Here is a 27,142-nt window from a genome sequence, read left to right as displayed (position 1 = left end):
GGATGCCAGGAGTGTGCCTGGAGCTCTTTGCAGAGCTGTGCCTTCTTGTTTCCAGGCTGCTGGAGGACAAGCCTCTTGTCTTCCAAGGTCCACACAGCTCCCTGTAGTCCCTCCTCCTTTATGAGCAGCTGGCATGGACCTCTGGCCATGAGCATCCTTTTTTTGGCTGTCCTTTGGCCTTCTGCTGAAAAATGGCATGTAAAAACTGGCACATAGGGAACTGCTATCTGATTATCTCACCCCTTGATCTCCGGAGGGGTGTGTTTCCAAAGCTGGCTGTGCTGGCATCCTTTGGGCAAGACATGGGTCCTTCAGACCTGATGCACAGCCCCAGCAGAGCATCCCTGGGGCATCTGTCGAGGCATCTCCCAGTGCAAGGCGGCATCTCCTGGCTCCCATTCCTTAACCTCTGGCTGGGGGGAAAAAAGGCTAAATTGAGTGCATCCCTGAAGCATGACCGACCCTGGGCATAGCTCAATGTCAAGGTTATAAGTGCAGTTGTCCAACAGAGATCAGCTTTATTTGCAAATACGCAAATGTTTGAAAGATTTAAACAATGACGACTGGCAGAATGACACTGTCACCAACACCACATGGCTGTGGGGAAGCTCTTTTCCAGTGCTTGACCTGGATCTTCTTCACTGCAGTTTGAGCACCTCACTCAGGAACATTACCCTGTCTCCCACCACCCTCCTGTCCTGCAGAGTCTTGGTTCCTGCAGCCCTTCCCTGTAGGCCCCAGGGATCTGGGGTTGCTCTCTGCTGGCTGGATCTCTCGTGAAGACCCACCTTGTCATTCTTGGTTTCCTTCTGCAGATCCTGCAAGTTGAGTTGTCGCTCCCAGCCATTTTCAGGTGGATGGGGAGCTCTTCCTCTGTTTCTGTACACTTAATTGCACACATCCAAGCTCGGTACTTTGCCTTGCTGAATGGCATCTCATTTTCCCCCCTTTGCAAAATTTGCTTTAGCTTCTTGCTCTGCTCTCCAAGAGCTTCCCCCACCTGGGTTGTCACCTGGCAGTTTAACAGGAGTGACACCAATAAATGTTCTGGGGGGTTTCGAGCATTTCCCAGCCATCTTCAAATGGTTTCATCTGCCCCCAGGTTTCTCTGGCTCTTTCAGAACAAAGCCACGTAGGACAGTATTAACAGCCTCGCTACTGCCACCCCTGTACTACCAGTTAGGGTATATCCTCCCTCTGTGAAGGCTTATCCTGGGGGGTGTTTATTGCCAATGCTTGCAGAAATGCTGGAGGAGCTGCCCTGGCTCCCTTCACATCACACAAGTTTCTCCATTCTCCATTGGCTCAGTCCAGCTGCCCTCTGCAGCACTGCTGGTGGTGTTTCACATGTCCCACTGCATGTTCAGGGGTGCAGACATGGAGCGTGGCACTGAAGGAGTCATCTTTCCAGTCTCCGCAGTGCAAGGCTGTTTCAGCTAATTCATGAAAGCTTTGGGATTTTTTCCTGTAGCTTGGATGCTGCAGCAGAATCCACCCCACTCTGGACTGCTGAGCCCTGCAGCAGGGTCCAGGCTGGGGGTGCAATGCAGTGCTTCTGGCTCTGCCTTCCTGAGATGACCAGGTCACCTGGGCTGAGCAGAGACCGAGCCAACACTTGGTCCTTGCTGGTCCGTCAGCAGCTCTTCTGCGGCCCTTGCTCCCAGCCTCTCCAAAACTTTGACTTTGGCATGGAGGGACAGCCAGTATTTCAGACAAATACTGTAATGGATCATTTTTATCTGTTCTTTAATCAGCTGGCAGACCAAAGGATATAGAGCAACCTTCCTTATCACAGGAAATGTTGTTTTCTCAGCACACAGGGTCTTGAGTCCACCCAGCACTTGCTAAAGGCTCACAAACATCTGAGGATGCTCTTGGTCACTAAGTCGTAATGGACCCAACTGAGCAGGGCAAAGAGCATTGGCTGTCATCGCCTCATGAGGTGAAATTTCTGAGGTACTTAAGCAGTTTGACATTCACCAAAAATACTATTTTTATTTGCAAATTATTCAAACTGGAAGTGGCTGAATTAAAGTGTGTTGTTCTCATCCACCTACTCACGCCAGCCTTCCAAAACGAGCTTTAATTCACTACAAAATTAAACAAATTTAGTGAAGACCCATTATTATTCCAAGCAGGGTTATCTCAACTTGTCATGGTGGTGGTTTAACAGGTTCAAGTCACTGATTTTGCTCAGTGTCCCACAATCAAAGAGCCCTGAAACCAGCCCATACAGGGTTTCCTGGCTTGCACATGGGCATCTAATATCCTGCTCTTACTACACTGAATTTCCCTCACTGTTTTGAGTCCAACCTCTGCTTGCAACACAGCAGCAGCTCATGTGAATGAATGGAAATTCTGTATCCCATAGATCTCTGCAGATACATATCTCAGGTATGGCTACATAAATTTCCTCTAAACCTGATAATCAACTTAGGCCTCCAAGTTTTGTCCCCTGCAGATGTATCAGGGCAAGAGGTAGGTGCTATCATCCTGCTGTCCTGTTGCATGGGATGAAATGATGTTCAAGACCTTCATCCTGGGGAGATTGGTAGGGAAAAGCTGCAGCTTTGTTCTCTAGCCTTCACACAAAAGATCGGGTTTATGGCACCACCATTGCGACAAAACCAGTTGTTCTCCTCGGACTGGGCTTGCCTTAGAGATGGTGGAGACTAACACCATCTGACATGCGGGGCCCAATTCTGATTTCATGAGTGACTGCGCATCCCTGCACTAGCCATGCCAGGGTTGCACTTCTGTGGGCAGCTGCTGCTGGTCTTGGTTAACCGTTGAGGTGCAGTAGGCTGTGATGAACCACACGTTGCTCAGAGGATGAGCAGGGATTCTCACTGAACATCCCTCCTGGGGTTTCCAGTGTCCATGCGCTGGAGCCAGGGGGTTCTGCTACTCTTTGTTGTAGAGACTTGCCAGCTTTCCTGGACTATGCTGGAGGTACGTGATGCTGCGTTTCTATTCCTCTTGGTTTATCTATCAGGTCAGAAATCGCTCTGAAATGCATGAAACCTCACTGAAAACCTACAAATATTCACCAGAGGCAAACGAGGCTGGTATGGTCAAGACCCAAAGCAGGATGAACAGCCTAACAGCTTGTGGGTGTGCCAGATGAAGAAGAAACCCAGGAAAGCAGCTGGGAATTTCCTAGAGGGGAGAGCAGGCTTAGCATGTCTTCGGGCTGGTCTGAGAGCAGAGTGTGCATTTGGCTGGGATGTGGCTGAGCCCACTGTGGTGTGACAGGGCTAGAGCTATGGGTCATCATACTAGTTGCTCCTGAACTCTAGCCAATACCAGTATCTAGAGCCAGTATTTCTCCCTGGAGGGCCCTGGAAAACCAACCCTGCTCTCTAGAGGGCAAAGAATCTGGGGAGAAAGCCATGCTGACATGAAGAGTGGTAGGAAATGATTGTTCAGGAAACAGAGAAGAGCTCCCAAGACTTGCAGCCAGCAAAGAGGTTGGTGGGAGGAGCAGGAGTTAGAAGACCTTCTGAGGCAGGGAGACAGCAAACAAGGCAGCAGGAGAGGTTGCTCTGATGGCCCTGGCACTGAATTTGTGGACAGAGGAGGCAGAAGAGCAGAGAGGGGAAGGGACAGAACAGAGGGTCGAGAGGAAGGTGCATTTGCATCCCCACAATAGTTATTGGGGTAATTGGCATAGAGGTGAGCAAGACTGCAAGAGCCCTGTGGTGCACACAAGCAAGGAGAGGAAGGTGGGTTATAATTGCTTGTCAGCCAAGGATTGACATCCTGGGCCATGAGTGGAGACATCTCACCCAGAGGAGAGCAGGGAAATGGGAGCAGGTGACTGAGAATGAAGCCTCCAGAGATGCCTGCTGTGAGGGCAAGAGCAGGGGCATTTTTCTCCCATGATGCTTGGAAAGATCAAGGGCAGGTTAGAAGCCGGGATATACTGCTGGCTGATGTACCAAGGCAGCACAGGGCATCTTTTTTTTCTTTTTTTGGTTAGAGATATCTAGAATATTTCCACCGAAGCTGGAGAGTAAGCAGAGGAAAGGTCAACCAAAATGACTACGGCCTGTGGAAAATAGCAGCAGCTGGAAATGCAGCTTTATTGCAAAATGGCATTTGGTGTCACTCATGTAGGTGGTGCTACTGTCCTCTCACGGCTTCATCTTCTGACAGCTGAAGGCTGCCAGTGGCTGCTGTGTTTCCATTTGCAGCCTGGGTTTAAGGCAATGCTTGACTTTGTTTTTCTGCCATAGCGTTTTTTCTCCTTCCACCCCTGCCCTGACCTGGCCAGACTGCGTTGTCGTCATAATCCTGAGCTGGCTGCATCGCGGTGCTTCCCAGCTGCTAAAACGCAATGCTCAAAATCGCTGGATTAGGTCTTAATGGCAGGATCAAGCCACTGGGAGATGAGTGGGGAGAAAGCTCCTGCTTACGCAGGTGGACAGACAATGCTCCTCGGGAAAGCAAGCTAGAAAGTGTAAAATGTCAGAAAAGCAGCTTCCTTCCTGGATTCTCCTGCTTGTCTCCACATTTATCACGTCTTCATTTTCCAAGGGTCAGAAAATGCTGGTCTGAGTTTTCTGAAGGGAGTATTGAGAGGTCAGAGTTCTTTAAATGTTTCCTTCCTCGCAGTGGAAAATGTTGTCTTGAGTGATGGACTTTGTGGCCAAGACCTTAATCCCCAACATGAAAGTCTGCCAACCACATTAGAAATCTGGGCCATGCCATGGTGTATTGCAGTGTGCTGAAGGACACTGAAGCTTTGTGGTCATCTTCAACACCTGGCTTTGTACTGTTGGGGCTCCTGAAACACCTAAGAGCCTGGGAAGTGTGTTGGATGTTTTTCAGGGTGGTATTGCCATTGAGTAACTGCCAGAATGCTCCAGGGTAGAGTCTCGGGCGTGGTCCTCTGTGCAGGTGGCACAGCATCCCCATACAGACCAGTGCCCGGGGCACCCTGCCCTTTACCTGCACAGGTTGGCAAGGGCTCTTGGTCAACAGGGGTCCAAGGTGTTGGAGTTTACCTGCACTGACCAAACCCGTCAAGAACATGTGATTTTCTGGAGACCGTGTGATGAGCAAGAGAGGTGACAGATTTTCTTCTTTGAGTTTGCTTGGCAGTGCCTGTGAACTTCCCACCCAAACCTTTCAGGGAGAGGGTGGGTTTTGCCTGTGGGACATTTTTGCACCAAGTTGTCCTCTCTATTTTCAGAGAGCTTGAACAAAACATTGCTGTCCCCCAAAACAAATGCCTAGATGAAGCAATGAAATTTGATCTCCATAACACTGATGAGAATATTCCATGACAAGATCTACCAAATAAACTCCACCTTGTGTGTCTGTCTTCTGGCAGGACCATCCGTCCCAAAAGCACCAGGGTGACTTTAGTGCAGATAAGGGAGACCCTCCCGCTGGAGTTGGGGTCTGCAGGCAGTAGCAATGCTAGTACCAAAGCAAGACAAACAGTTTTGTGATGGAAGTTCATTTATGAGAGCATCAACCACCTTCTCCGAAACGCAGGCTGCTGCTACTGTGTCCTGGGGCTGTGGGGGCTGTCTCAGGGGAGCTCTCCCCCAGTATCGGCAGCAGATGCCTTGGCTCTCCGATGGGCATTTGCAGAGGAGGCGTAAGCAGCATTTGCTGGAGCTGCGCCGCAGGACTTGCTCATGCATGGCTAATGTGCCCAGGGAGCCCAAGTGGATGCATGGGAGGAGGAAGAGGAGGAGGAGGAGGGCTGGCTTCGGCAAGCATGGAGTCAGCTATGTCTCCCAGCCCCTGCAGGGACACGGGCTCTACCCGAGCTCAGCCGAGCCCCCTGCTATGGGCCCGTCCGGAGGGGGCTGTGGGGTTCCCATCATCCGCTTTTCCAGCTACTGTTTGGAAACCAGCTACTGGCTGGAGAACAAAGTCCAGCCCAGAGCTCGATCTTCCTCCCCTTATTGTGCTTCACATGCTGTCTCCCATCTGGGAGATGATCATGGTATTAAATTAATTTAATACATGGTGTTCAGAATTCCCCTAATTAGAAGGTTTTGCTCAAATTTTAGAAAAGTGTCAGTATTTTTGAGGTATCAGCAAGCATAAACGCAAAAGCACTAGCTTAGGTAATCGGTCCCACCCAAAAAACTGGAAAGGAGAAAAATCAGAGTGTGTATGTTTGTGCGTGGGGAAGAGGAGTCTTTCTGCTGTTCTGGGTTTCCATTTTCCTTCCTCTTTTCCTCCTCCTTGGTCACTGGTGCCTGAGCTGTGTTTTCAGACATAGGGAATTCCTGATAGATTAAGGATATTTCCCAAAATTAAATATATTTAATCTCAAAACCAAGGGAGAAGGAAGAAGCAGATTGCTCTAAGTACTGACAATGCCTTCTCTGAGCACTCTCCCAAAAGGCAGCTGCATTTAAAAGGCCTATTTATTCTGCAACGGGATCATCCTTTGGAAAGATCTTAACTGGCTGTTTTGGGGCAGATCAGAGCCGGGCACCATGCTCCCCACCCTGCAAAGCTCCCCTTGGTGCGGTGCAAAGACATTTGACTGCTCCCCACGATGGTTGCGCGTGGGAGAATGCTGGTCTAGTCCTCCACCTGCAGTTGCCCAGGCATGACACTCAGCAAAGCCTCACTTGGCTTGCTGTGCAACTTCCATTTTGGGGCCAAACTTGACACTTCTGTCTCCTAATGCTGTGTCTTTGACCTCTGCAGGGCTGCACCTGCTTTGTATTGGGTTGGAGCTGGGCTCTGGATCTACTCATCTACCCATCTGGACTGGATTTAATGGTGTCCTCAGGGCTTTCAAGTAGATGGACAAAGAAGCCATTTCAAAGCTGCTGTGAACTAGGCGGAATATGACGGTGAAGAGGAAGGGTCCGAGATGGGTCTCTCTCCAGGCAGGGAATGCTCTGAAATGCTCAAAATGGCGTTTGGGGGATAATTTTTCCCAGCCCTTTGTCCGTGAAGAATGAGGGCTGTGGGGGGAGGCACGCGCCCAGGGTAAATGCCTTGGCTCTATTGTTCCCATCATTTCCATTGAGCTTATGAACCCCCATATAAAAGACTTACCTTTCACTAGTATGATTAAGAAAAGGCCAATGTAGCTCTCCCGCTCACTGGAGCATGAAGCGTGTTTAATTTAATAATGCTGATAAATCTTAAAGCCAGGAGCATTTGACTAACACATGACCCACTTTTTCAATCAATTGGAAACATTTACATAACAGCCTGATGCAGGGTTCCTCCTGTGAGGGATGTGGAGCAAGGGACGGCAGACACCCCTGCCATAAGCACTGCCACTGTAGGGCATTTGGTGAAAGTAAAACGGCGAATTTGGCCGGTCCTTGGTGGGAAAGTCATGACCCACCCCTTTGGGACTGCCAGCTCTCCCGCGGCCGCAAGGATATGCCTGGGTTTAGAGCACCCCAGCCACCCAGCTGGGCTTTGGGGTCCATCATCCCGGTGGCAAAGCCCAGACCACTCTAGGGTCCCACCCTTGCCTGCCAGCTCCCAGCCGTGGGTCTGACACCCTGGGCTGTTAGCTGCCTGGGCCACCATGCTTGGGCAGCTTGCAAAAGATAGCCTTTGGGGTGGTATGCAGGGCAGGATGGCTTTGTGAATATTGCCTCTTCAAGTCATGAAAGCCACTGCCTGTGGATACACCTTGACCATCAGCTGTGAAAAGCCTCTACCTTTCTCTGGCTGTGCTGTCAGAGGATGCTTATCAGCCAGGAAGGGGAGCTGCACCTCTGTGTTGGCACATACCAGCCTCGTGGCTGGCTGCAGTGGTGTCGTGGCTTTGTTTCTTTACCCACAGCAGGGCTAGATTACTCCTGGGACAGGTCATCCCTGGGGATTGTTGTCCCCCTGTACAGTGAGGGCACCTCTTCTGTGCAGGCACTATGGCACATCAGGAGCACCAGCAACACTGACCTTCACAAATCAGCACATTGATCCTTTTCAGCATTGCTTCCCATGCACAGAAATCAGCACAGTGTTAACCAACACAACCAGTTATTTATTTTCCTTTATTGTTTGCTTGCAGTGGGCTCAGTCTTGAAAGAGAAAGTTCCTGATCTCGTACGTTGTGCTATCATGTGTCAGCCCATTCCCATTACTCTAGTCCCTAACATCATCACCTTCTTCCTCTGAAATATTCTCCTCCTCCCCACCCTCAACAGTGCCTTTTGGCTTGACATCTTCAACACATTTCATTTTTATCCTTCTTGTGAGGATTTTACTTTTTTTCAGTTGTAACATCCAGCAGCCTCAAGATCAGTGTTTGTAAGTAGGTTATAAGCAACCTCATTCCCAGGGAGCTGGTGTCCTGTTAGCTCAGTGGGAGCACCGCCTCCCTCCCAACTACACAGGTTTTATCCATTTGGGGTTTCATAATAACACCTTGGAAGAGGTTTTACATCAAACCCATCTCCCAGCCATGATTTGTGCATTGCTGCATGTTTATTCATCCCAACTGCCTCTTTGCACTAAAGTAACACTTGAGAACTGGTTTACTCCACGTTTTTTGGTCACATAAGTCCATAAGTCCTGTCTGAGCAAAGGAAAATGCCAGATGCTTGTGACCTGGATGAAAAATCTCCTATCTGATATATACTGAGGGATTAAATAACATGGGGAAGAATTGCTACAAATCCCTTGGCATTGCACATGAAGGATGCTGGCACCTCCCTCTGAGACAGAACTGGTCTCCCCATACAGTAGGCTGCATAGACATTTCATATGCCAGGTCCTCGCCCAAAGATGCTACTAAGGAGGCATCAGGAAAGAAAAAGGAAGGATTTGTTGCCGTTCTGTGATTTTTTTTCTTCCCCTGCCTTCAAAACATCAGTGGCGTTTTTCCCTCTAGAGGGCAGAGGAGGAAAGAAAGAGAATGGGAAGGGAAAGGAACATGACAGCACTGGGAAAGCTCGCAAGGGTTTTGTAAGATACATGCAAAGCATGAATGGATGGAAATGGCGTGGTCCTGAGACACAGTGCCCAACGAGGGTGTTCACAAGTCGGGATGAAAACCCAGGTGTGTAGCAACTGGGGCACCAGCTCCATCCTTTCTGGCCTGTGCTCCTGGGGTCAGATAGATGTTTCCTGGTTCCTGAAAAACTGGCTTTTGATTTTCTGAGGGCCCACACTTGAAATGGTAGATTTTGGTTTGCTAGATAGGTGCCCTGAGTCTTTTAAATTCCCAGTTCAGCCACTGGTCTTTGGCCAGGCTGCTCTGCTGACTCCCTGCTCCTGCGTCCACATGCTCAGCTGGGCACAGCTGCTTTTCAGCTCATGCAGGTGTGGGCTAGCCATCTGGCTGTGCCACCTCGGACACTTGAGTCTTTGCTCCCACAAAGGCTTTTGCATAAAGCTGCTGGCAAAGCCATGGCAGAGCTACAGGCTGTTCTCAGGCTGTCACCCAGTACCGTCCCTGTGGCGAGCAGCCAGCCTGATCTGCACCCACTAAGGTGTTCAGCCCATGACATCTCCCCGCTGCTTCTCCAGCCGTGGTTTGCCCATGGCCTGCTGCTCTTCAGGCTCCCTCCCACATCAAGGAATGTGCCTGCTTTGGGAGAAAACTTTTCTTTCCCCTCTCTGTCCCCAGGTGATACGGCCGTGGTGCTGTCTCCTTCTGCGCCGGGGCTGCCCACCCAGCTAACGCGCATCTCCCATCCCCCGGTAGGAAATGGAGTCCAAGGTCTCCGAAGGTGGCCTGAACGTCACCCTCACCATCCGGCTGCTGATGCACGGCAAGGTAAGGGGCTCCTTGCCGGGGGGGTTCCTCGCAGCTCGCTCTCCTGCCTCCGCTGCAGCTATGCCTGGGTCTGGCCAGCCCCACATGCTGCCTCCACAGCCCCGGGCTGCCAGGAGCAGGTGTCCTTCTGCTGATGGGGAGGGTGGCACGGTGCTCCTGGCCCCTCTCAGGTCTGTCCCCTGGCCCCTCCTTCTGCTGGGGACAGTGTGCACCTGATCTTTGCTTCATTATGGGGTTGGGCTGGATTGTCTTCATGTTTTGTAATGTTGATTCCTTTGTGTTTGGCTTTTTTTTTTTTGTAGGAAGTGGGAAGCATCATTGGAAAGGTAAGGACATCTTTTAAATGTGTATTTAATGCTATTGCCTGCATGATTTGCTGCCTGTGGTGTGGTAGATGCCGGTCACCTCTTCCCTGTAATGTCCCTTAAATTTTTGGTGTGCATGAACTTGTGAGACACAAATGATGGGAGACACACAGAGGGATCAAAGACCATTCCCCTCCCCCCCCCTTCCCCCCCTGCCCAAAGTTATTTAGTCCTGTTTCCAGCTGCTTCATTGTGGTAACAAATGGGTATTTATGATCATGTCACCCTGATGTGTTAATTAAATAGATTCATTAGGAGAGATAAAGGAATGTCATGCAAACCCATTTAAATTCTGCGGCACTTCCCTCTGAGGCCACAAGACACCATTTAGCTTGTGCAGAAAAGCTGTATGAGGTGCTCTCCTCCCTGATGCTTGCCACGGTGGTTTGGAAAGTCCTGGCTATATAGGATTGGTGTTTCAGTGTTTTTAAAAGGCAGGTTTGTGGTAGTGAAGATTTGCAGTACAAACACCTTCTTCTATATGCTTGCACCTTATTTTTCCATCAGCCTGTCCAGCTGTCCTGGTTTCAGCTGGGATAGAGTTAATTGTCTTCCTAGTAGCTGGTACAGTGCTATGTTTTTGAGTTAGGTATGAGAAGAATGTTAGTAACACTGATGTTTTCAGTTGTTGCTAAGTAATGTTTAGTCTAAAGTCAAGGATTTTTCAGCTTCTGATGCTCAGCCAGCGAGAAGGCTGGAGGGACACAAGAAGTTGGCACAGGACACAGCCAGGGCACCTGACCCAAAGTGGCCAAAAGAGTATTCCATACCATGTGATGTCACATCTAGTATATAAACTGGGGGGGGGGGGGGGGGGGGGGGCAGGGGGATCACCACTCAGGGATTAACTAGGCGTCAGTTGGTGGGTGGTGAGCAATTGCATTGTGCATCACTTGTATATTCTAATCCTTTTATTATTACTATTGTCATTTTATTAGTGTTATCATTATCATTATTAGTTTCTTCTTTTCTGTTCTATTAAACCATTCTTATCTCAACCCAAGAATTTTACTTCTTTTCCCGATTTTCTCCCCCATCTGACTGGGTGGGGGGGAAGTGAGTGAGTGGTTGCATGGTGCTTAGCTGCTGGCTGGGGTTAAACCACAACACCACCCCTGGAAAGATTTACAGTTCAACCTGCTTTATATCTGGATATGAAGAGACTAGATGTCTCTATAGGTGCTAGATAACTGCCCTTCAAAGACACTCTGAAGTGCCAGCTTTTCTCAACAGCTGATGAGTTTCTGAGCTTTTTCCATGCATTTTTCCTCCAAATAGGAAATATAGAAAGGGAGGTGGAGGCTGCAGTTGTGCATTCTTAGCTGTTTTGTCTTTCGTGTCTTACAGACACAGGGCACGGGGCTACAATGGCTTACACCCTCAGCTCTTCAGCTGACCATTGCATGGGGATGGAGGGCCAGGCATCGTAGAGCTGTCCAAATGTCTGGCTATGTGTTGCCATGTATTAGAGAGATGTGTTTGGACGGGTTGTTTCAAAGGTGGTAGTCTTGAATTTTTAGTAATAGCCTGTGTTTCTGCTTCTTATTTCAGAAAGGAGAGACTGTGAAGAAGATGCGTGAGGAGGTGAGCAACCCTGCTCTGTGGCAGGATTTGTAGGAGGGAGGGAGAGGAGTGGGAAGGGCCGTCAGGCTGTCCTGCCCGGCAGCATGCAGCACAGTGGCCAGAGCTGCACATTGCCCTGTGTAATACATGCAGTAACTGGCAGGGTCAGGACACACAAGACAGCTGTGCCAAGAGCTCTTTGGGCCAGTTTTCTCACTCCATACTCAAACAAATTCCTATCACATTTAATGGGAATTTTCCAGAGCCAAGAATTTGCTCTTAATGAAACATTGAAATTAAGTCACTTGTAAAATGCTTGAGTTTGTCCAAGGTCTTTGTGCCTGCAGCTACCAAGGAGTTACCAGATCAGTAAGCAACACTCTTCTTTTTACAAGCAATGAACCCATAAGCTGGTCTTGCCTTGAATGTGTGGGTTTGCATTGCAGTAAATTACCCAAAGTGGATGCTTGGAAACCCTTTCTGAGGGTCAGGGTAAGGGAGCGCTGGAAGCACCACAGGGGACAGGGATGGGAGTTTTTAAGGTTAGATGGGATGTCGAGAGGCTGGCACAGAGGATGGTGAGGGATCAGGCTGGGACAGGACCCAACCCAGAGGAAGGGCTGTGCCTCCAGTGCATCCCCATGCGTTGCTTGGCTGTGGCTATTCCAGGTTTCCCCTTCTCTTTCCAGAGCGGGGCAAGGATCAACATCTCAGAGGGAAACTGCCCTGAGCGAATCGTGACCATCACTGGCCCCACCGATGCCATCTTCAAGGCTTTTGCCATGATCGCCTACAAATTTGAGGAGGTGAGCAACGTGAGCCCTTTTCCCCAGGAGGGGAGAGTAAAAGGGTCCACATCCAGACCCGTGGGTGGCCCACCAGCCAAGGAGAGCTCTGGTGTGCCCACTGCTGGGGCCAGCAGTGCAGATGGGCCTGGGTACCTCCAACCCATGCGTGCCTGGCTGGACTTGCTTAACTGGTACATGACCTCGGCACAAAACCTTCTGGACATCTCTAAGTAGGCAAGAACTGAACTTCAGTGAACTGTCCCAGAGGTCTTGCAGTTAATTAACTGCAGGGATGTGCCGTGATGCAGCTGCAGTCAGAGACCAGCCACAGTCTGGGGGACATGACGCCTCTTTTCTGGCCCAGGGCAGGTGGGTTGGCCTGGATGGCAAGTGTCTGGTTGGGTACCAAGAGCTGATGCATTGCACTCTTCCTTCCCAAGGACATAACCAACTCAATGAGCAACAGCACTGCTACTAGCAAACCTCCGGTGACGCTGAGACTGGTCGTGCCAGCTAGTCAGTGTGGCTCACTGATCGGCAAAGGAGGCTCCAAGATCAAGGAAATCAGGGAGGTGAGTCAGACTTGATTTCATTATTGCATGTAGTCGCAGCTCCTCAGAGCTGATCCATGACCAAGGGGGAGCTGCCTTGGAAAAGGGGATCCTTATGCTGCTAGCATTATGCATCATGTTGCTTCCCAGGACAGTACTGCTGACGTAGGAGTAGCATCCCGTGGGACCTTGCCGGCGTGCTCCTGCGGATGCAGGCAGGATGCCGCACCTGAGCTCATGCGGGGCAGTGCAGCTCTGGGGAGGCGCGTGGTGTCGGAGCTGGAGCTGGCTGCAAGGAAAGGCATTCAGCTGTGGGATTTCTCCTCCTCTGTCTTTCTGTCTCCAGTCAACAGGTGCTCAGGTTCAAGTGGCGGGGGACATGCTGCCCAACTCCACGGAGCGGGCGGTGACAATCTCGGGGACACCCGACGCAATTATCCAGTGTGTCAAACAGATCTGTGTGGTGATGCTGGAGGTACAGTCTGTAACAAAGGGGGTAAAGTACATAGGAAAAAAACCCAGCTGGCACCACAACAGCTCTGGGAGCTGTGGAGCGTGTCTCGTACCCTTCACCACGCGTTGTCGGACAACTCTCATTTCCTGGTACCTCCGTTTGAAACCCACCCAGTGTGTTTTCCCCACCATTGTCTGTTGTTTCTAGAGTGCCACACTGGAAACCTGCCTGGTTGGGTGCCCCAAAGGAGTTGGTTTGTGTCATAGCACAAGGTGGCTTTAGGAGAGAGGGGTGTTGGAGGAGGCCAGGCTGGCTGGGACAGCCGTAGCCAGGTGTCCCAGCAGCACTGAGGGTGCTGTGGGAAGGCGATGGGGGCTGGAGCCACTCCACTAAGCCACTCTGCATGGGGCTTACAGTGCCCCTTGAGGACCAGGGTTGGCAGGAGAAGATCAGTGCATCCCCTGCACTGGGGGACCCAGGGCTGGGAGCGCAAAGCCAGGTTCCAGTGAGGCACAGCAGAAAAGGTAATTAGGAAGGCTGGTGGAGAGCAGGGCCTGTAGGGTACATGGATGTGTGTCAAGGGTGCTCTTTTCTGCGAGAAATGCTGACGAGCAGAGCTTGAAGATCTCTGCCATGGAGACATGCTGCTGTACCAATGGCTTATTGCCAGGGATGACCACAGCCCCATGCCCCACGTCCACACCTGCCACCTCATATGGGAGAAGCTCCAGCAGGAAACCCCTTGGGACACAGGACGGTGACACCCTCCGCTTCTAGTGCCTCCCAGAGATGGGCAAGCACAGACCAATGTCAGGCCCCTCTGCCTTGCTGCACAGCCCACACATCACTGCCCTTTCAAGACAAGGAGGATTACATTTGCTGCTGCAAGAGCTTCAGATGAGGACAGCAAGGCTTGGTGGAGGTGAAGCAAAACCAAATATAAGCAACTTCAGTTTGGCAGCAGCACAGCTAAGGAGGAATTGGCTCGAGCCACATTACCCACCACTGCTGGTAGTGATGCTCAGGTGGGTACACTGTGCTGCCAGAGGAGTGCAGTTTTAGCTGCACAGTGACTCCAGGTTATGCTCTGGACTGTAGCAGAGACGGGCCTGAAGTGATGCTTGCAGGTGTGTTATAGTCTTTTGTGGCTGCTGTTCTCACCAACCAAAGCAAGGGGTGCTGCTCCTCTATATGGCTCAGCAATGGGAAAGAGAAAAACTCATGAGTTTTCTTGCAGTCTGAAATCTGGGAAGTCCCCTGACTTTAACAGTTCACAGAGATGCTCTTTATGGCCTTTCAGTTTTAAATTATCTTACCACAGAAATCCTCACTCATCCCCTCCAAGATTTGTAAAGCAATAAAAGAAAAAGCAGGTTGTGATTATAGAGGCTGTGCTTTGATCATACAGCTTTCCTGCAGACCTGTGCTGAGCAGGAAAATTTGGATATGCCACTTGTATGGCATGTAGAAGAATGTACAGAAAAAAATGAAGAATTTTCCATGAGATAGCATAATTTATATTGCCTATCTTTACATAGCAGTAACTGGGTCATTTCACTTTGGGTAGAACCACAAGGCTTTTATCTGAAATCTCTCCTGATCCCTAGAAACCTCCAAAATCTCTTCTGTGGCTTGTTATTTATGTCCAAGAGCAAACCAGCGGAGATAACTTGGGTGAGAAGATCCCGTGCACTGTGCAGTGTAATGCATCAGTACAGCTTCTGCTCGGACCTACCCAGGTAACAGTCAGGCCACAGCAGGAAGGAGTGAGATGTCCTGGCCAGCTGAAGCACAGCTGCCCTTGGTCACGCTGCTGCAGGAGGAGGGCTGGGCACAGTGCCTCTGCTGCTGGTGTCTGTCTGGCTGCTCACGAGGACCACCACCACCATGCAGCTCTAGCATAAGATCTCTGGAAACTCTGATGTTGCCGTCTGAGAGGGATTTCCAGCCTCTTGCTCCTCCAGAGCTCAGCACTCTGGCCAAAGTGATCACTGCCACTTGTCCCACCAGGGCATGGGAGGTCTTGACCACAATGAAGATGCTTTGCAGCATCCACTGCACGGTCAACCATGTCCCAACTTGGATGCCGATAGACCAAACCAAGTCCTGAAGGTGATGCTGTTCCAGCAGTGGGGAAGATGAGAGGGCTCAAAGACCTTGAGAATCGTGCTGGGTTGCTCAGACAGGCTGCTCACTCCTCCTGATGCCTGTGCTCACAACGCCATATCACAGCTCCTGGTGCCTGGCAGGGCTGGTATGACTCTGGGGTGGGCTGTCACCATGCAAGAGCTCTCAGGCTGCAAAGAAAGCCACTGCATGAGGGGGCTCCTGGCAGCCAGGGATTAAAAGCCTGGTCCCTGTGTGTACCTACCCATCTTGCTACTTGAGGGTCTCCTCGGGGTGTTTTGAGGAGGGTGCTCTGTTCCAGCATCAGGCTCAAGTCTAGACCAGATGGCACTGTTTGCGGAGAGCACAGTGAAGGCGAGGGAGTCAGCGGAGGTCCAGGAAGTGATTTAGGGGCCCATGCCCTGGCAGGGGATCTCCCATACCCCAGGTTGTCCTTGTTGTCCATTAAACACTGATTTCCCCTGTGTCCTCCTGTCCAGAAACGCGGTTTGCCTGGTGCGGGTGTTGCTGGCAGCGGCCCCGGGGGCCGTGCTCCGTCGGGTGCTTTCTAACGCTCTTTTTGCCGCTGTTTCAGGAAAGCTGTTCTAATGTTCTCTCTCCCTCTCCTTGTCCCTTTTCCTAGTCCCCACCAAAAGGTGCCACCATTCCCTACCGCCCAAAGCCCGCCTCCACCCCTGTCATTTTTGCAGGTGGTCAGGTAAGAGCCGACCCGCTTGCAGCCTCCACTGCCAACCTCAGCCTTTTACTGCAGCACCAGCCGCTGCCCGTTAGTGCACTCAGGTTTCTTGCCTTCTGACTTGCATGGTGTCATCCCATCCGTTGCGTGCCACGGCAGATGGACTGACAGCTCTTTGCAGAACCGCTGGCAGTTTGCAAGCCCAGGCAGATGGCTTAGCTCCTGCTGTGATGGCTGCTGGAGGATAAGGAAAGGGCCAGCCTGGGGAAAGAGGGTGTTAGCACTGCCGGACATTTGTGCACCAAGAAAAGTCTGGAGTTTCCTTCATTAGACCCAAATTCAGTATTTGCCAACAGTTAGCAGTGTGAAGGAAAAAATGAGAAAAGCCTCATTGAACAAGAGGCCATGACCATGCTCCCACAGTGGCTGCAAGTGTTTATTTTCTGGCATCTCTAGTCCAATTAAAAATAACTTTGCATAGTTGTAATTGATCTGAGATAGGAAGGGCTCATTCCAGCCACTCCAGGACTGTGCTGAGCCTCTGTTCAGGGCAGTCTCCATGAAAGGTTCATCCCCATCACTGGTGCTGCTTCCCCCTCAAAATGCCATAACCTCTGCTGCAGATCTGGGTCTCAGCTCTGCCCATGGGAGAGCCCGCATTGCATTGCCTTCGGTGACATTGCACAATGCTTGGTCTGCAAGCTTGCAGTCACGATGTGGTATTTCTAGTGACCCTTGGAAGCAATGGCAGATTTTTTCTTTGCAGGATAACTTTGCAGTTCTGCAAATACAAATCAGCTCCCACAGCACATGATTTACAGAACAAGAGCAGTTGAGCAGGTGGCTGCTTTTAAAAAGGGGACTTGAACCATTGCTTTTTCTACCTCATCTACTTGCCTGGTGACCAAGGACCTGCCTGTAGATGCCACCGTGCCGTGGTCCACCAGTATCTAGCAGGAGAGGTACTTTCCCAGGAACACCAGCAGCCAGGTAGAGCCAGCATCATGAAGCTACAGCTAATGCCACCCAGAGTAGCTCCACATGAGTTATTTTGGTTTTCCCCAGCCATAATAAATAGCAGAAGGACAAACTAAGGATGGGAGCAAAGCCCAAAGCACAGGCTATTTCAGGCAGTGTGCTGAATTAGCATCTCTTAGTCATTGCCAGCATCAGCAGGAGTGTGTCGTTTGGTCTGAGCAGCCATCCTGGAAAAGAGCTTTGAGTCCAGCTGCTTGGTGAACTTATCTTCTCAAAAGGGAGAGTAAGATGGAGGTAGTGGTTTTGCCTGATGGTGAATGGTTGATGTCTTGCACAGAAGTGACATTGTGGGAAGAAGCAACTGTCTCTGAAATGAGAGCTCTTCCCTGCAGCCCCTGAGGGAGCACTGGCAAGCCCCTTGGCTCTGCCTGAGGGGTGGCAAGGGGTGCGTTGTCAGAGAACAGCAGGTGACGGGGCTGCGAGGTGCTTGGGGTGGGTTGAACGTGCATGAGCTCAGCAGGCTGAGGGACACAGTGGCTGATGGCAACTGCCAAAGGGATCAGCCCCATCATCCGTGTGCAATGTCAGCCTCTGCAGAAAGCTGGGGGTCACATAGGCGGGTGCTGTCAGAGTTGGGTTGCATCTGTCCAAGACACCTTCCTGCCTTTAATTAGCTTTTTCTAATCAATTTTTCTAATAAAAAAAAACAACAACCAAATTAAACCACCAGGAAAGACTGAACATTTTAGAGCTGTCTCTGCCACATGCCCACAGGCAAACCAGTCCCCATCATGCTGGGATGCCAGCAGGCACTGGGACTGCGTGGGGCTTTGCCTCCTTCCTCCAGGATTTCAGGGGGTTTCCTCACACAAAGCGCTTTGCTGTTTGCAAATGATGTGGCAAATTTGCAGGAGGTTCAGAGAGTGGTTTTTTTCTTTTTCTTGGCTATCTTTACTCTCCCTTTTTAAAGTGTTATCCATCTCTTTTGCCATTTCTTTCAGAATCATGTGAATAATGTGTCAACCAGTGAGGTACATTTTGCTAGCTGGTTAAGTTCTAAATATTGGGCTCTCTAGTGTCTGGCTCTGTACCCACAGCAGTGCTTATTGTCAGGTTATTTACAAAAGAGAAAGGATTGCTACAAACAATCAGAAAAGCACTAAAAAAATTTGCCTAGCAGACATCTGCATGGGTTTGTCAACTATAGCTAGTGAAAGGCATTGCAGTGCAGGCACCATGTCCCTGAGCTCTTGCCACACTTGCTGACACATCAGCACTGTGCTACCCAGCTGGCTTTCTGCACCGCAATGCCTTTCTCCGCAGCAGAGCACTGGAATATACTGGGTAGATGTAAAGCATGTTAAGAGTTGTGCACCTGAAAATACAGAGAGAATCTCTGCACTGGCTTGCTTTCTAGGATCACGTTTAGATGCAAAGGGCAGCAGTGATGTTTACTGTGCATTCACTACACATATAATTCTGGTCTGATTAATATCTTTTGTACGGCGAAGCCCAGTTGTCCCACTCCATGCAATTCTGGCACCTTTAAAGAGCCGTTTCCTTCCTTTTGAAAAAGCCAAACTGAGCCCAAGCCCTTCAAGTTAGGTAGTTCAGCATGATCTGGCTTTCATCAGAGGGATACGTCTCCCTCCCACCCCAAGCACTCGCTGCCCCAGCGAATTTAATGCAGCACAGGGGGGCTTTTCCTTTGGGCTTGCCAGGTGGGTGCGCGGGGCAACTGCTTGCTGCATGGAAAGTGCTTCCCTCATCCCCTCCAACCTCAAAATAAAGCCAGTTAAGTCAAAATTCAAGATGCTTGCACCCCGCTTTCACTAGCAGCTGAGCAAGGGGAGAGGTGTGCCAGTGGCATAATGCCCAGCTCCCCGTGCCTGGTTATTTGGGGGTAGCACGGTGTCCCAGGCAGAGCAGGCATGGGGCTGAGCTTCTTCTCTTCAGCCCCTGCATTCACAGCACGTTAGGCAGAAAGGAGCAAAGCCAGGGATGGCGGTTCCTGCGGAGACATGGGGCTTTGCCGCCACGTCCTGCCAGCCCTAATAACGTGTTTTTTCTTTTGCAGGCCTATACAATTCAGGGACAATACGCTATTCCACACCCGGATGTGAGTTTTACCCTAATTTTTCTTATACCCTTTTATGTCACCTGCATGCTACTGTTAATTCACATAATATTAATATTAGACAATAATATTAATAGCGTATTTTCAAAGTAACTGGCCGTGTATAGTATCTGTAATACCTTGAATAGCCTTTTAACCTGTTAGCACTAAACTTCATTAATTCTGAGGACTTGGCCTGACTCTAAATTGTTTGCATTGTTCAGTGCTATCCCTTTGTTCTGAGACAAACCATACTCTATGCATTTTGTGCCTCAAAATGATCAAAATGTTCAAAGAAAGCGGGGGGGGGGGGGGGGGAGACTTTCTTCTCTATTTCTCCCTTGTCCTTAAAATGTTGGTAATCCAAGAGTTTATTTAGGTGCTGAGTGCCTTGGTGGGGTGGGGAGAAGCCAGAACTCCAGCAGTGCATGGTTTCTTGCTTGAAGCCTGGGCAGGGGGGAAGAGCCTTTTCGGGGGTCTTCCTCCACATGACTCGGAAGCAGGCACTGAGGTTGGGCAAAACGCTACCCACATCCCCCGAAGGGACGGAGTGGATGGCCGCCTGCCACGCTGCTGGAATCTCACCTTGCTGAGGGCTCTGCATCTCCCTGCGGAAGCTGGACCCCAGACCAAAGCGGTCACCCTGGGTCTGATGGATGTCTCACTGGGTTTGGCTCGCTCTTGCCCAGGAGGGGAGCATTGTGGGCACAGACCCCGCTTCATTTCATGCTCCTTGGTGTGGAGACAGGTGCCGCTCAGGCTTGCAGCACAGATGGGGTTTGCTGGTGCTTGGATTCCCCTGCTCACGCCGGGCTCCTGTGGCTGAGGTGGGTCAGGGAGCCACAGCATGTTGGCGGGGGGACATGTAGGGAACATCTGCTGACATGTCTGCGTGTAAAAGTACCAAAAGAAATAGTAAACAAGTCTATTTTGAAGGATTTCTCCATGAAAAGCAGCAGTGAAGCACTGCAATGCCAGCAGCTCCTTGCTGGCAGCAGACAGCTGCTCAGCTTCAGGGGTCGTCATGGCTAACACGTGCTGAGGAGCTCTTGGAAAAAGCTGGGATTTTCTAAACATGTTTCAGAGGGAATAAAATACCCGGCAAGTCCCACTGCAGAGGCCCCTTCTTGCTGGCACGCCTGTGAGTCAAGGGTCCACAGTGGGGGCTGAGCACAAAATGCCACTCTGGCTTAATTTTAAGTGGTGTGGTCTGGGTGGACAGCCTTCTCCAGCCATCCCATGCACAGGAGGAGTAGGATGTAGCTCGGTGTTCCTCCTTGTGATGGGTGCATTGGGTATTAAATCATGGGATTGTTTTTTGCATGACTGAGAACAGAGCAAGGCTGTCCAATACCATGAAGGCAAGCTCCCCATGGGAGCGTTTAGGAGCCATAGGCTGGATTTTAGGATCGTAGGAACAGTGATTTCACCCAATTTAGTGGAGTCTTTGGCTTTCCATATGTCACCAGTATGCATGTACTTTGAACAGCCTGATGTGATGGTTGCTCAGAAAAATTCTTAATAGTGTGCACACTTCACTTTTGCTCCCTAAGCGGAATATAAATAAATAAACCTGTGTATTTAGTAAGTGTAGATCAGTATAGTCTTTGTCCCAGTTTTTCTTTGCAAGTGGTGGTGACAGCTTAATGTTTTCCTTGTTATTATACTCTTCTGTTTGACGGGAATAAAATACACTTAATACATTTGCTGGCTGCACTCTGCCCTACTCCCAGCAGATTTGCTGATACCTGGAAAAAGTTGTTCGTACCGGGGCCACACACTCCATCCTTACTCTCATAGCTCTCTTGCAAGGATCTGTCATTTTAAACACTGCTCAGTGCAGAAACTAGTCTTGAACATGATTTTAGGGCATTTCCCTTGCTCTCACAGGTGTCTGTGTTTAGTGGATGCCTTTTGCAGACCTGTGGCTTTGGAGCAGGCAGTATTCCAAATGCCAAAGCTAAAATAAGAGCTCCTGCCTTAATTCTTTTCTCTGGGAAAAACCCACCCAGGTCCACAGGAGTTTTAGCTCCCAAAGGGCTTCAGCATTGCCCAGGTACTTGTAAGCCATTCAGGATGTGATGTGTAGCTACCTGCCTTCAGGAAATTTGTGGTGGGAAATGAAAGGACAGCTGTGGCAGCCGGGAGTTGAGGATGCTTGGGAGTGAAATAAATGTTGAGCACAGGAAAGCTCCCAAACCGGGTCATTGCTCCTGGGTATGCACGAGGCTGGCAGATGATGAGATGTAACCAGGCATTGCTGTGGGTGCCTAGTGATGCTCAGCATGGCTGTATGTTAGTCCTAGCACTGCTGTCTTGCCCTGTTCTGTCTCTCCCAGCAGTGCTGGTGGGGGAACTCCCCTCTGGTCTGCGGGGAAAACCAGAGTTTGAAGAAATGCTCTCAGGGTTTTGCTTTCTGCTTTTACGAGGAAACAGGAGAAGAGGTGTTTCATGCACCGCAAGCGCTGACATAACAGCTTTCACTTTAACATCTAGGCATAACCATCTTCTCCTCTTGTATGCTTTTTTATTGGTGTTATTATGGGTGTTTGCTAAATACCACTATCTGAACTATGTCTTAAAAATATGCTAGATCAGTATTAGAAAGGATTTTGGTGTTTCCCCCATCGGGCAAAGCAGGACCCCTGCCCTGGGGCATGGTTGGAGCCCGAGGGGCTCTGCCTCCCGGGTGCTCCTCGGCAGTGCCGGCAAAGAGGCAGGAGGTTTCATCTAGAGTGCTGCCGGTGGGACCGGTTGTAATGAGGAGCTCCACAACAGGGTGCAACTGGGTGTAATTGGGTAGAAAACAGAAGAGTTCTTAACTTAAAAAGCAGCAGATGCTGATGTCCCTGCTACCTGCAGAAGCGGTGGTGTGCCTGGTCCTATCCAGAGCTGACTGTGTTTCAGCAGGAACCTGCCGTAGAATGCCTTCAGCTTATTTGCCGTGCCGCACAGGGCGAGATGTCCACATGCCTCTTCTCGTGGGGTGGCAAGACCTCTCCCCCGGGCCAGTGGAGGCTGGAAGTCCTCACGCCTCTGCCGGGCAGGGCTCCCTTGGCTACCTCTCCAGGGACTTGCAGGTGTTTCCCCTCCCCGCTGCCTCCCTCCAGCCTCTCCCCCGGTGTGCTCAGCCCTCCGGGTCTGCTCTCTCCAGTGCTTCCCCCGCACCGCTGCCAGCCAGACCTCCCCGTGCTCCCTCCCCAGCCACACTGCAGGAGCAAGGAGGTTTTTGAGTATTGTTTCCCCCCAAAACGTGGAAATCTTAACTCCTGCCTCTCCCTCAGTGGGGAGGGGATGGGTGCAATGAGGGGTTTGCGTTTGGGGGATGACGCAATCCTGGCAACCCTCTGAGCGCCTGTGAAATTGCTGAGTGGGAGGTGATAAAGACCCTCCCTCCTGCCGACTGCTAGACTTCAGCCCAGTTTCTTTTGTTTTCTTTTGTTTTATTGTGTTGGTTTTTTTTTAATTTGGAGCAGTGAAACAGAGCACAAAATGTATTCCAAACAAAATCCGCTCTATGCAACGGCTTCCTGATGGGGCACGAAAACCTACCCAGCACAACAAGGGATACAAGGATCTGAAATACCTACTGGTCACAGCTGAAGCCCATACTTCCCTGTACTGCTAAGGGGCTTGCGCTCATAACGAGCTGTCGTTGAGAGCCACAGTTTGTCCCTCTCCCAGAGGCGTTTCCCATCGGAGGCGCAGCACAAGAGCATTTGCTGCAGGGGCAAGCAGTCACCATGCAGCTCCAGCAGCACAAAGAGGGTCTTCTGGCTGCTGGCACATGATGGCCACCAGCCTGGCAGTGCCTTTGAGATGGCTCCTCTGCTCTAAAGCCACCCTGAAGTGAGCAGCAGCCTCTGGTTGCAGGTTGTGAAGCCTGGAAGCTGGGGAAGGCAGCGGCTGGAAGCACCGTAGGCAGCAGCCCTGCTGCTGCAGCAGCCGGCCATGCACCAAGGCGGCCGCTCGCTCGCGGTGAAGGAGGTGAACTGTTTGACGAGGGGTGGAAACTAAGAATGGGCTTCTTGCTAGTATCGTACTTCAGACCCTGACTAAGCACTTCTGCAAAAGATTTGGGCTTTATTGCATTTTACCCAGGCCAAGTCCTTCTGCTAATGTTTTTGCCATGTCTCACCATGGCTTCCTGGTTTGTTTTTTTTTATTTTCTTTTCTTTTTTTTCTTCCGTTATAATTTTGTTCTTGATTTTTGGTGTGACTTGTTGTACTCTATGACAATAACCTTCTTAGCTCTAATGTCCCTCCTACCCCTCAGCAGTTGACCAAGCTCCACCAGTTGGCTATGCAGCAAACCCCCTTTACTCCCCTTGGACAGACCACCCCCGCTTTCCCTGGTACGTACCCACACTCCCTTTCTAGATATCCTTCTCTTCTTACCTGTAGAGTTTCTCTCTCTTTCTAAACTCATGCTATTTAATGGAAACAAATAGGGCAAGTAAAGCTGAAGTTGCAGTGTCCACGGGGACAAGTTAACAGGGATACTAGATTGATGTTTGGGGGTTACGATCCTCACGGGTGAGCTCTCAGCCATTAACCATGCACGCACGGACTGATCCTGTGAAGCCACGCTGACCTTGCTCCGAGCTTTGCTGGCTTTCCCAGCAGAAGCGATAAGCACCAGTCTCCTACCCTTCCCTGCCCAGAGGAGGTAGCATTTCCCGCCGTGCACTGATCTGGACCTTGGTGGGACATCCCCTTTTTCCCAGGGGGAATGACTCAGCACCGGCTGGGGATGCTGCCCTGGCACCTGCGGGGAGCAGTGCCGAGCTGGGCAGGATGGCACCCAAGCACCGGGGAGAGGAATGGGAAGGAGCCGCGGCCATAGGGAGCCACATTGATGGGAGGACAGCCAGACATGGCGTGGCTTGGCAGCCTCGTTCCCAAGGCTGGCGTGGCAGTTAACGCATTTCATGGTGACCTGGGAAGCAGATAGAGAGAGCGCAGGGGATGGAGATACTTAAAGTACATTTGCTTACTCGGTGGTCAAAGTGCCGGTTGGAAATGCCTTTTCTGACAGTATGTTCATCATATTTTGAGCTTCCTAGATGAAGTGACATTGCTTATCTCCTCGAAGGCAAAAGCATTAAACCTGTTTCTTCTTTGCTCTTCAGGAGAAAAGCTGCCCTTACATTCCTCCGAAGAAGCTCAAAATCTGATGGGCCAGTCATCAGGTAAAACAAAGCTACAGGGAAATAAGCAGGGTTCTGTTGAAATATATTTCTTAAATAGGACTGTGCCTTTGTTGTGCTCCTAGTTAAATTGCGGTATTTGTGAAGGCGTCAGGATTTCTTGGTGAGCAGGGAGAGACCAGGCAGCACTGTGCCTGCTGTTCTCCTTTGTACAGCATGTCAAAAGAAAAGTGCCTGGAGTTTATTGCCTAGTTTTCTGATGTTTGCATATAACTCCCATCTGTGTAACGGAAAGACATCAGAGTCATCACCCTTATTCTTTCATTTAATTTTGTATAAACTTTGCTCAGAAACAGTAGAAAAATGCCTGTAGGAACAGAAATGACATGCAATTTTAGCCATCTCTAAGCCATTCACGATAAGCTGCATTTTTAGTGGGACAGGACCCTGAGGAGCCAGAGCATGGCCATAATCTTGGAGAAATTTTGATGTCAAATGTCCCACACATTCACCCATATGTGCCTAACATGCTTGTCTTTTATAACATGCCATTGCTTAGAGGAGTTATCCTGGGGCCTGGAGGCTCATAGGTGATGTGAGCCAGACCTTCCCTGGGAGTACCCAGGGCACACATCTGCTCTGCAGCCAGCCAGGGTACCTCACATGCATGCCTCGAAAGAGTCTGGGGCATCACCTAACTATGAAAACAAACGTAGCCCAAACAAATAGACCCCACAAGACTATAGCAAACATAGATTTCATGATACCAGCCTGCGCAGCCTTGTTTTCCGTGTGCCCTGCTTTACCCTTTGCAAAGGCACTAATCCTGCCCTGAACCCCTCACATTATAGCCATGGGGACTGCATGTGCGTATCAGAGGGGGAGGATCTCATATGCTAAAATAAACAGTCTCCAGGTAATGGAGAAGGACTTGGCCATTCCTCGATGGCCGTTGGGATGCAGGGGTGATGCAGTACTATGGCACCATGTTCTCCAAGGGCTTTCAGCAGCACCTGTGCCATTTGAGCATGGGGTGGGGGGCCCTGTCTATGAATCTGAGGAGCCCAGCCTGCATTTCCAAAGACCCCTGGGTACCTCAGTGCTGCTCTGAGCCCATCTCCAGTGCTGTGCTCCCTTCGGAAGACATTTTCAAGCTGAGCCTTGTAACGCATGGCTGAGAGACGGGGACACCTGCACCCTGGGGGACGTGTCTTTGTCTTAGGTGCAGTCCCTCTGCCCCTAGACTGTGAGAAGGCTTGGTGTGAAAGACAGTCCAGGGCTGGTAAAATGTCTCTTTCAGTGCAGTGTGCTTTAAAGTTAGTGTTAAACATTGCATGCTGTGTAAAACCTGGGCAGGAGCTGTTTTGTGCAGGCATTAGCACACCCAGCAGGGGTGAAGGAGGGAGTAGGGCTGCTGACTGGAGGATTTGCATCTCCATTCCCTGCCTTTCTGTGTGCTCCCGAGTAAAAAACATGGGAGAGATACATTGTGCCAGTGGGTACCTGGGCAGTGTACCCAGGAGTTGCATCTCTGTAAAGGAGGTGCATGTGGGAAAGCGCAGGAAACATGCAAGAGCGAATCAAGGATAGCTGATATTCTCCTTTCCAGGGGTGATTCTCAAATGGGTTTGCAATCCAAAGCTTCATTTTAGTGTTTTAGAAATCTTGCTTTGACAGCGCCAGTACCCAGATAGACGTCAGTTCAGACCTGCTGCATTTTAAAACCTGGGCGGCTGATGCTGGCAAAACTGGTTGGGAGCTCCTCTTCCATGGTGCAGAAGGCCTCGATGGAAATGCAGACCAGAAAAACTTGGCCATTGCTTGGAGGAGTTGCTCAGCATGGTTAAGGCAGTGGCATAGTGCCATGCAGCTTGAGGAAGCCCTGCTGGATTGGGTGACTAGGAATTTGGTGCTGCTGCTGTCTTGTGTTGTAGCAGCTCAGCACTTCCAGTCTCCTTGTGCTTCTTTTCTTTGCACCCCCTTACTCTGCACAAGTGTCTTGGACTCTTGCACATGCTGCTCTTAAAAGCCTTCCTCGGTAGTTCATATCATATGGATAACATTTTTTTTTGAGATTACTGCAAATTCCTGTTAGCCACCAGACAGCTTCTGTCTTGCAGATCTGACATAGGACATCCCTGCTTCAGCACTGAGGTGATGTAATATGGAAACCTGTGGGAGAGGCAGACTTCGACCTGGCCTAGGAGTGTTACAGCATGCTGTCCTCTTACCTCTGGAGCTGCACACACAGGGATGCTGGCTCCAGCCTTTACCACCATGGAGGAGAGTGCCCTCCCTGGCCCAGGAGAGGCAGGGAGGAAGCACATTGCTGCCTTCGCTCCTTGCCATGTGATTTTTTAGGGAAGCAGGCTCTAAATCTCCATACTATTTGCCTTGCTTTCCCTTGGGAGTAAGAAGAACCATCGGTCCTGGGTCCAGCTAGCATGCATGTCTTAGCATTCTGGCTTAAATTCAGCATGCAAGCCTGTGGGGCTTTAATTTGCAAAGTACTTTGCAGGCTACCCTGTTCTCGTGCCACCGGATCCCCCAGGGAAACCGGTTTTGGGGTGCCAAGCTGCTGTCGTAGCCATGCGGCTCTGTGCTGCTGTGTCCAGAGAGGGCTGGAGGGTGCATGGACAACCTCCCT

At 50.5% G+C, this 27,142-nt stretch overlaps 1 protein-coding gene across 2 annotated transcripts in view; it reads left to right on the top strand.

The window, feature by feature from the left end:
* The window catches only part of PCBP3 (poly(rC) binding protein 3), a 59,482-nt gene that overhangs the window by 18,141 nt on the left and 14,199 nt on the right, over positions 1-27,142 (top strand). The window contains exons 5-14 of one of the 2 annotated variants that reach the window (XM_049807067.1): positions 9,578-9,727; positions 10,030-10,053; positions 11,644-11,676; positions 12,345-12,461; positions 12,884-13,015; positions 13,341-13,469; positions 16,198-16,272; positions 19,307-19,348; positions 23,622-23,700; positions 24,478-24,537. In XM_049807067.1, coding sequence (XP_049663024.1) covers positions 9,659-9,727; positions 10,030-10,053; positions 11,644-11,676; positions 12,345-12,461; positions 12,884-13,015; positions 13,341-13,469; positions 16,198-16,272; positions 19,307-19,348; positions 23,622-23,700; positions 24,478-24,537 — 760 coding nt within the window. In that variant the 5' untranslated portion in view covers positions 9,578-9,658. Of the gene's footprint in view, positions 1-9,577; positions 9,728-10,029; positions 10,054-11,643; positions 11,677-12,344; positions 12,462-12,883; positions 13,016-13,340; positions 13,470-16,197; positions 16,342-19,306; positions 19,349-23,621; positions 23,701-24,477; positions 24,538-27,142 lie in introns of those variants that run through there. The other variant, XM_049807058.1, reaches the window with a different exon arrangement.

Source organism: Accipiter gentilis, chromosome 1 (assembly GCF_929443795.1).
Source record: "Accipiter gentilis chromosome 1, bAccGen1.1, whole genome shotgun sequence".
NCBI lineage: Eukaryota > Metazoa > Chordata > Aves > Accipitriformes > Accipitridae > Astur > Astur gentilis.
This window is presented reverse-complemented; position numbering and strand designations above follow the sequence as displayed.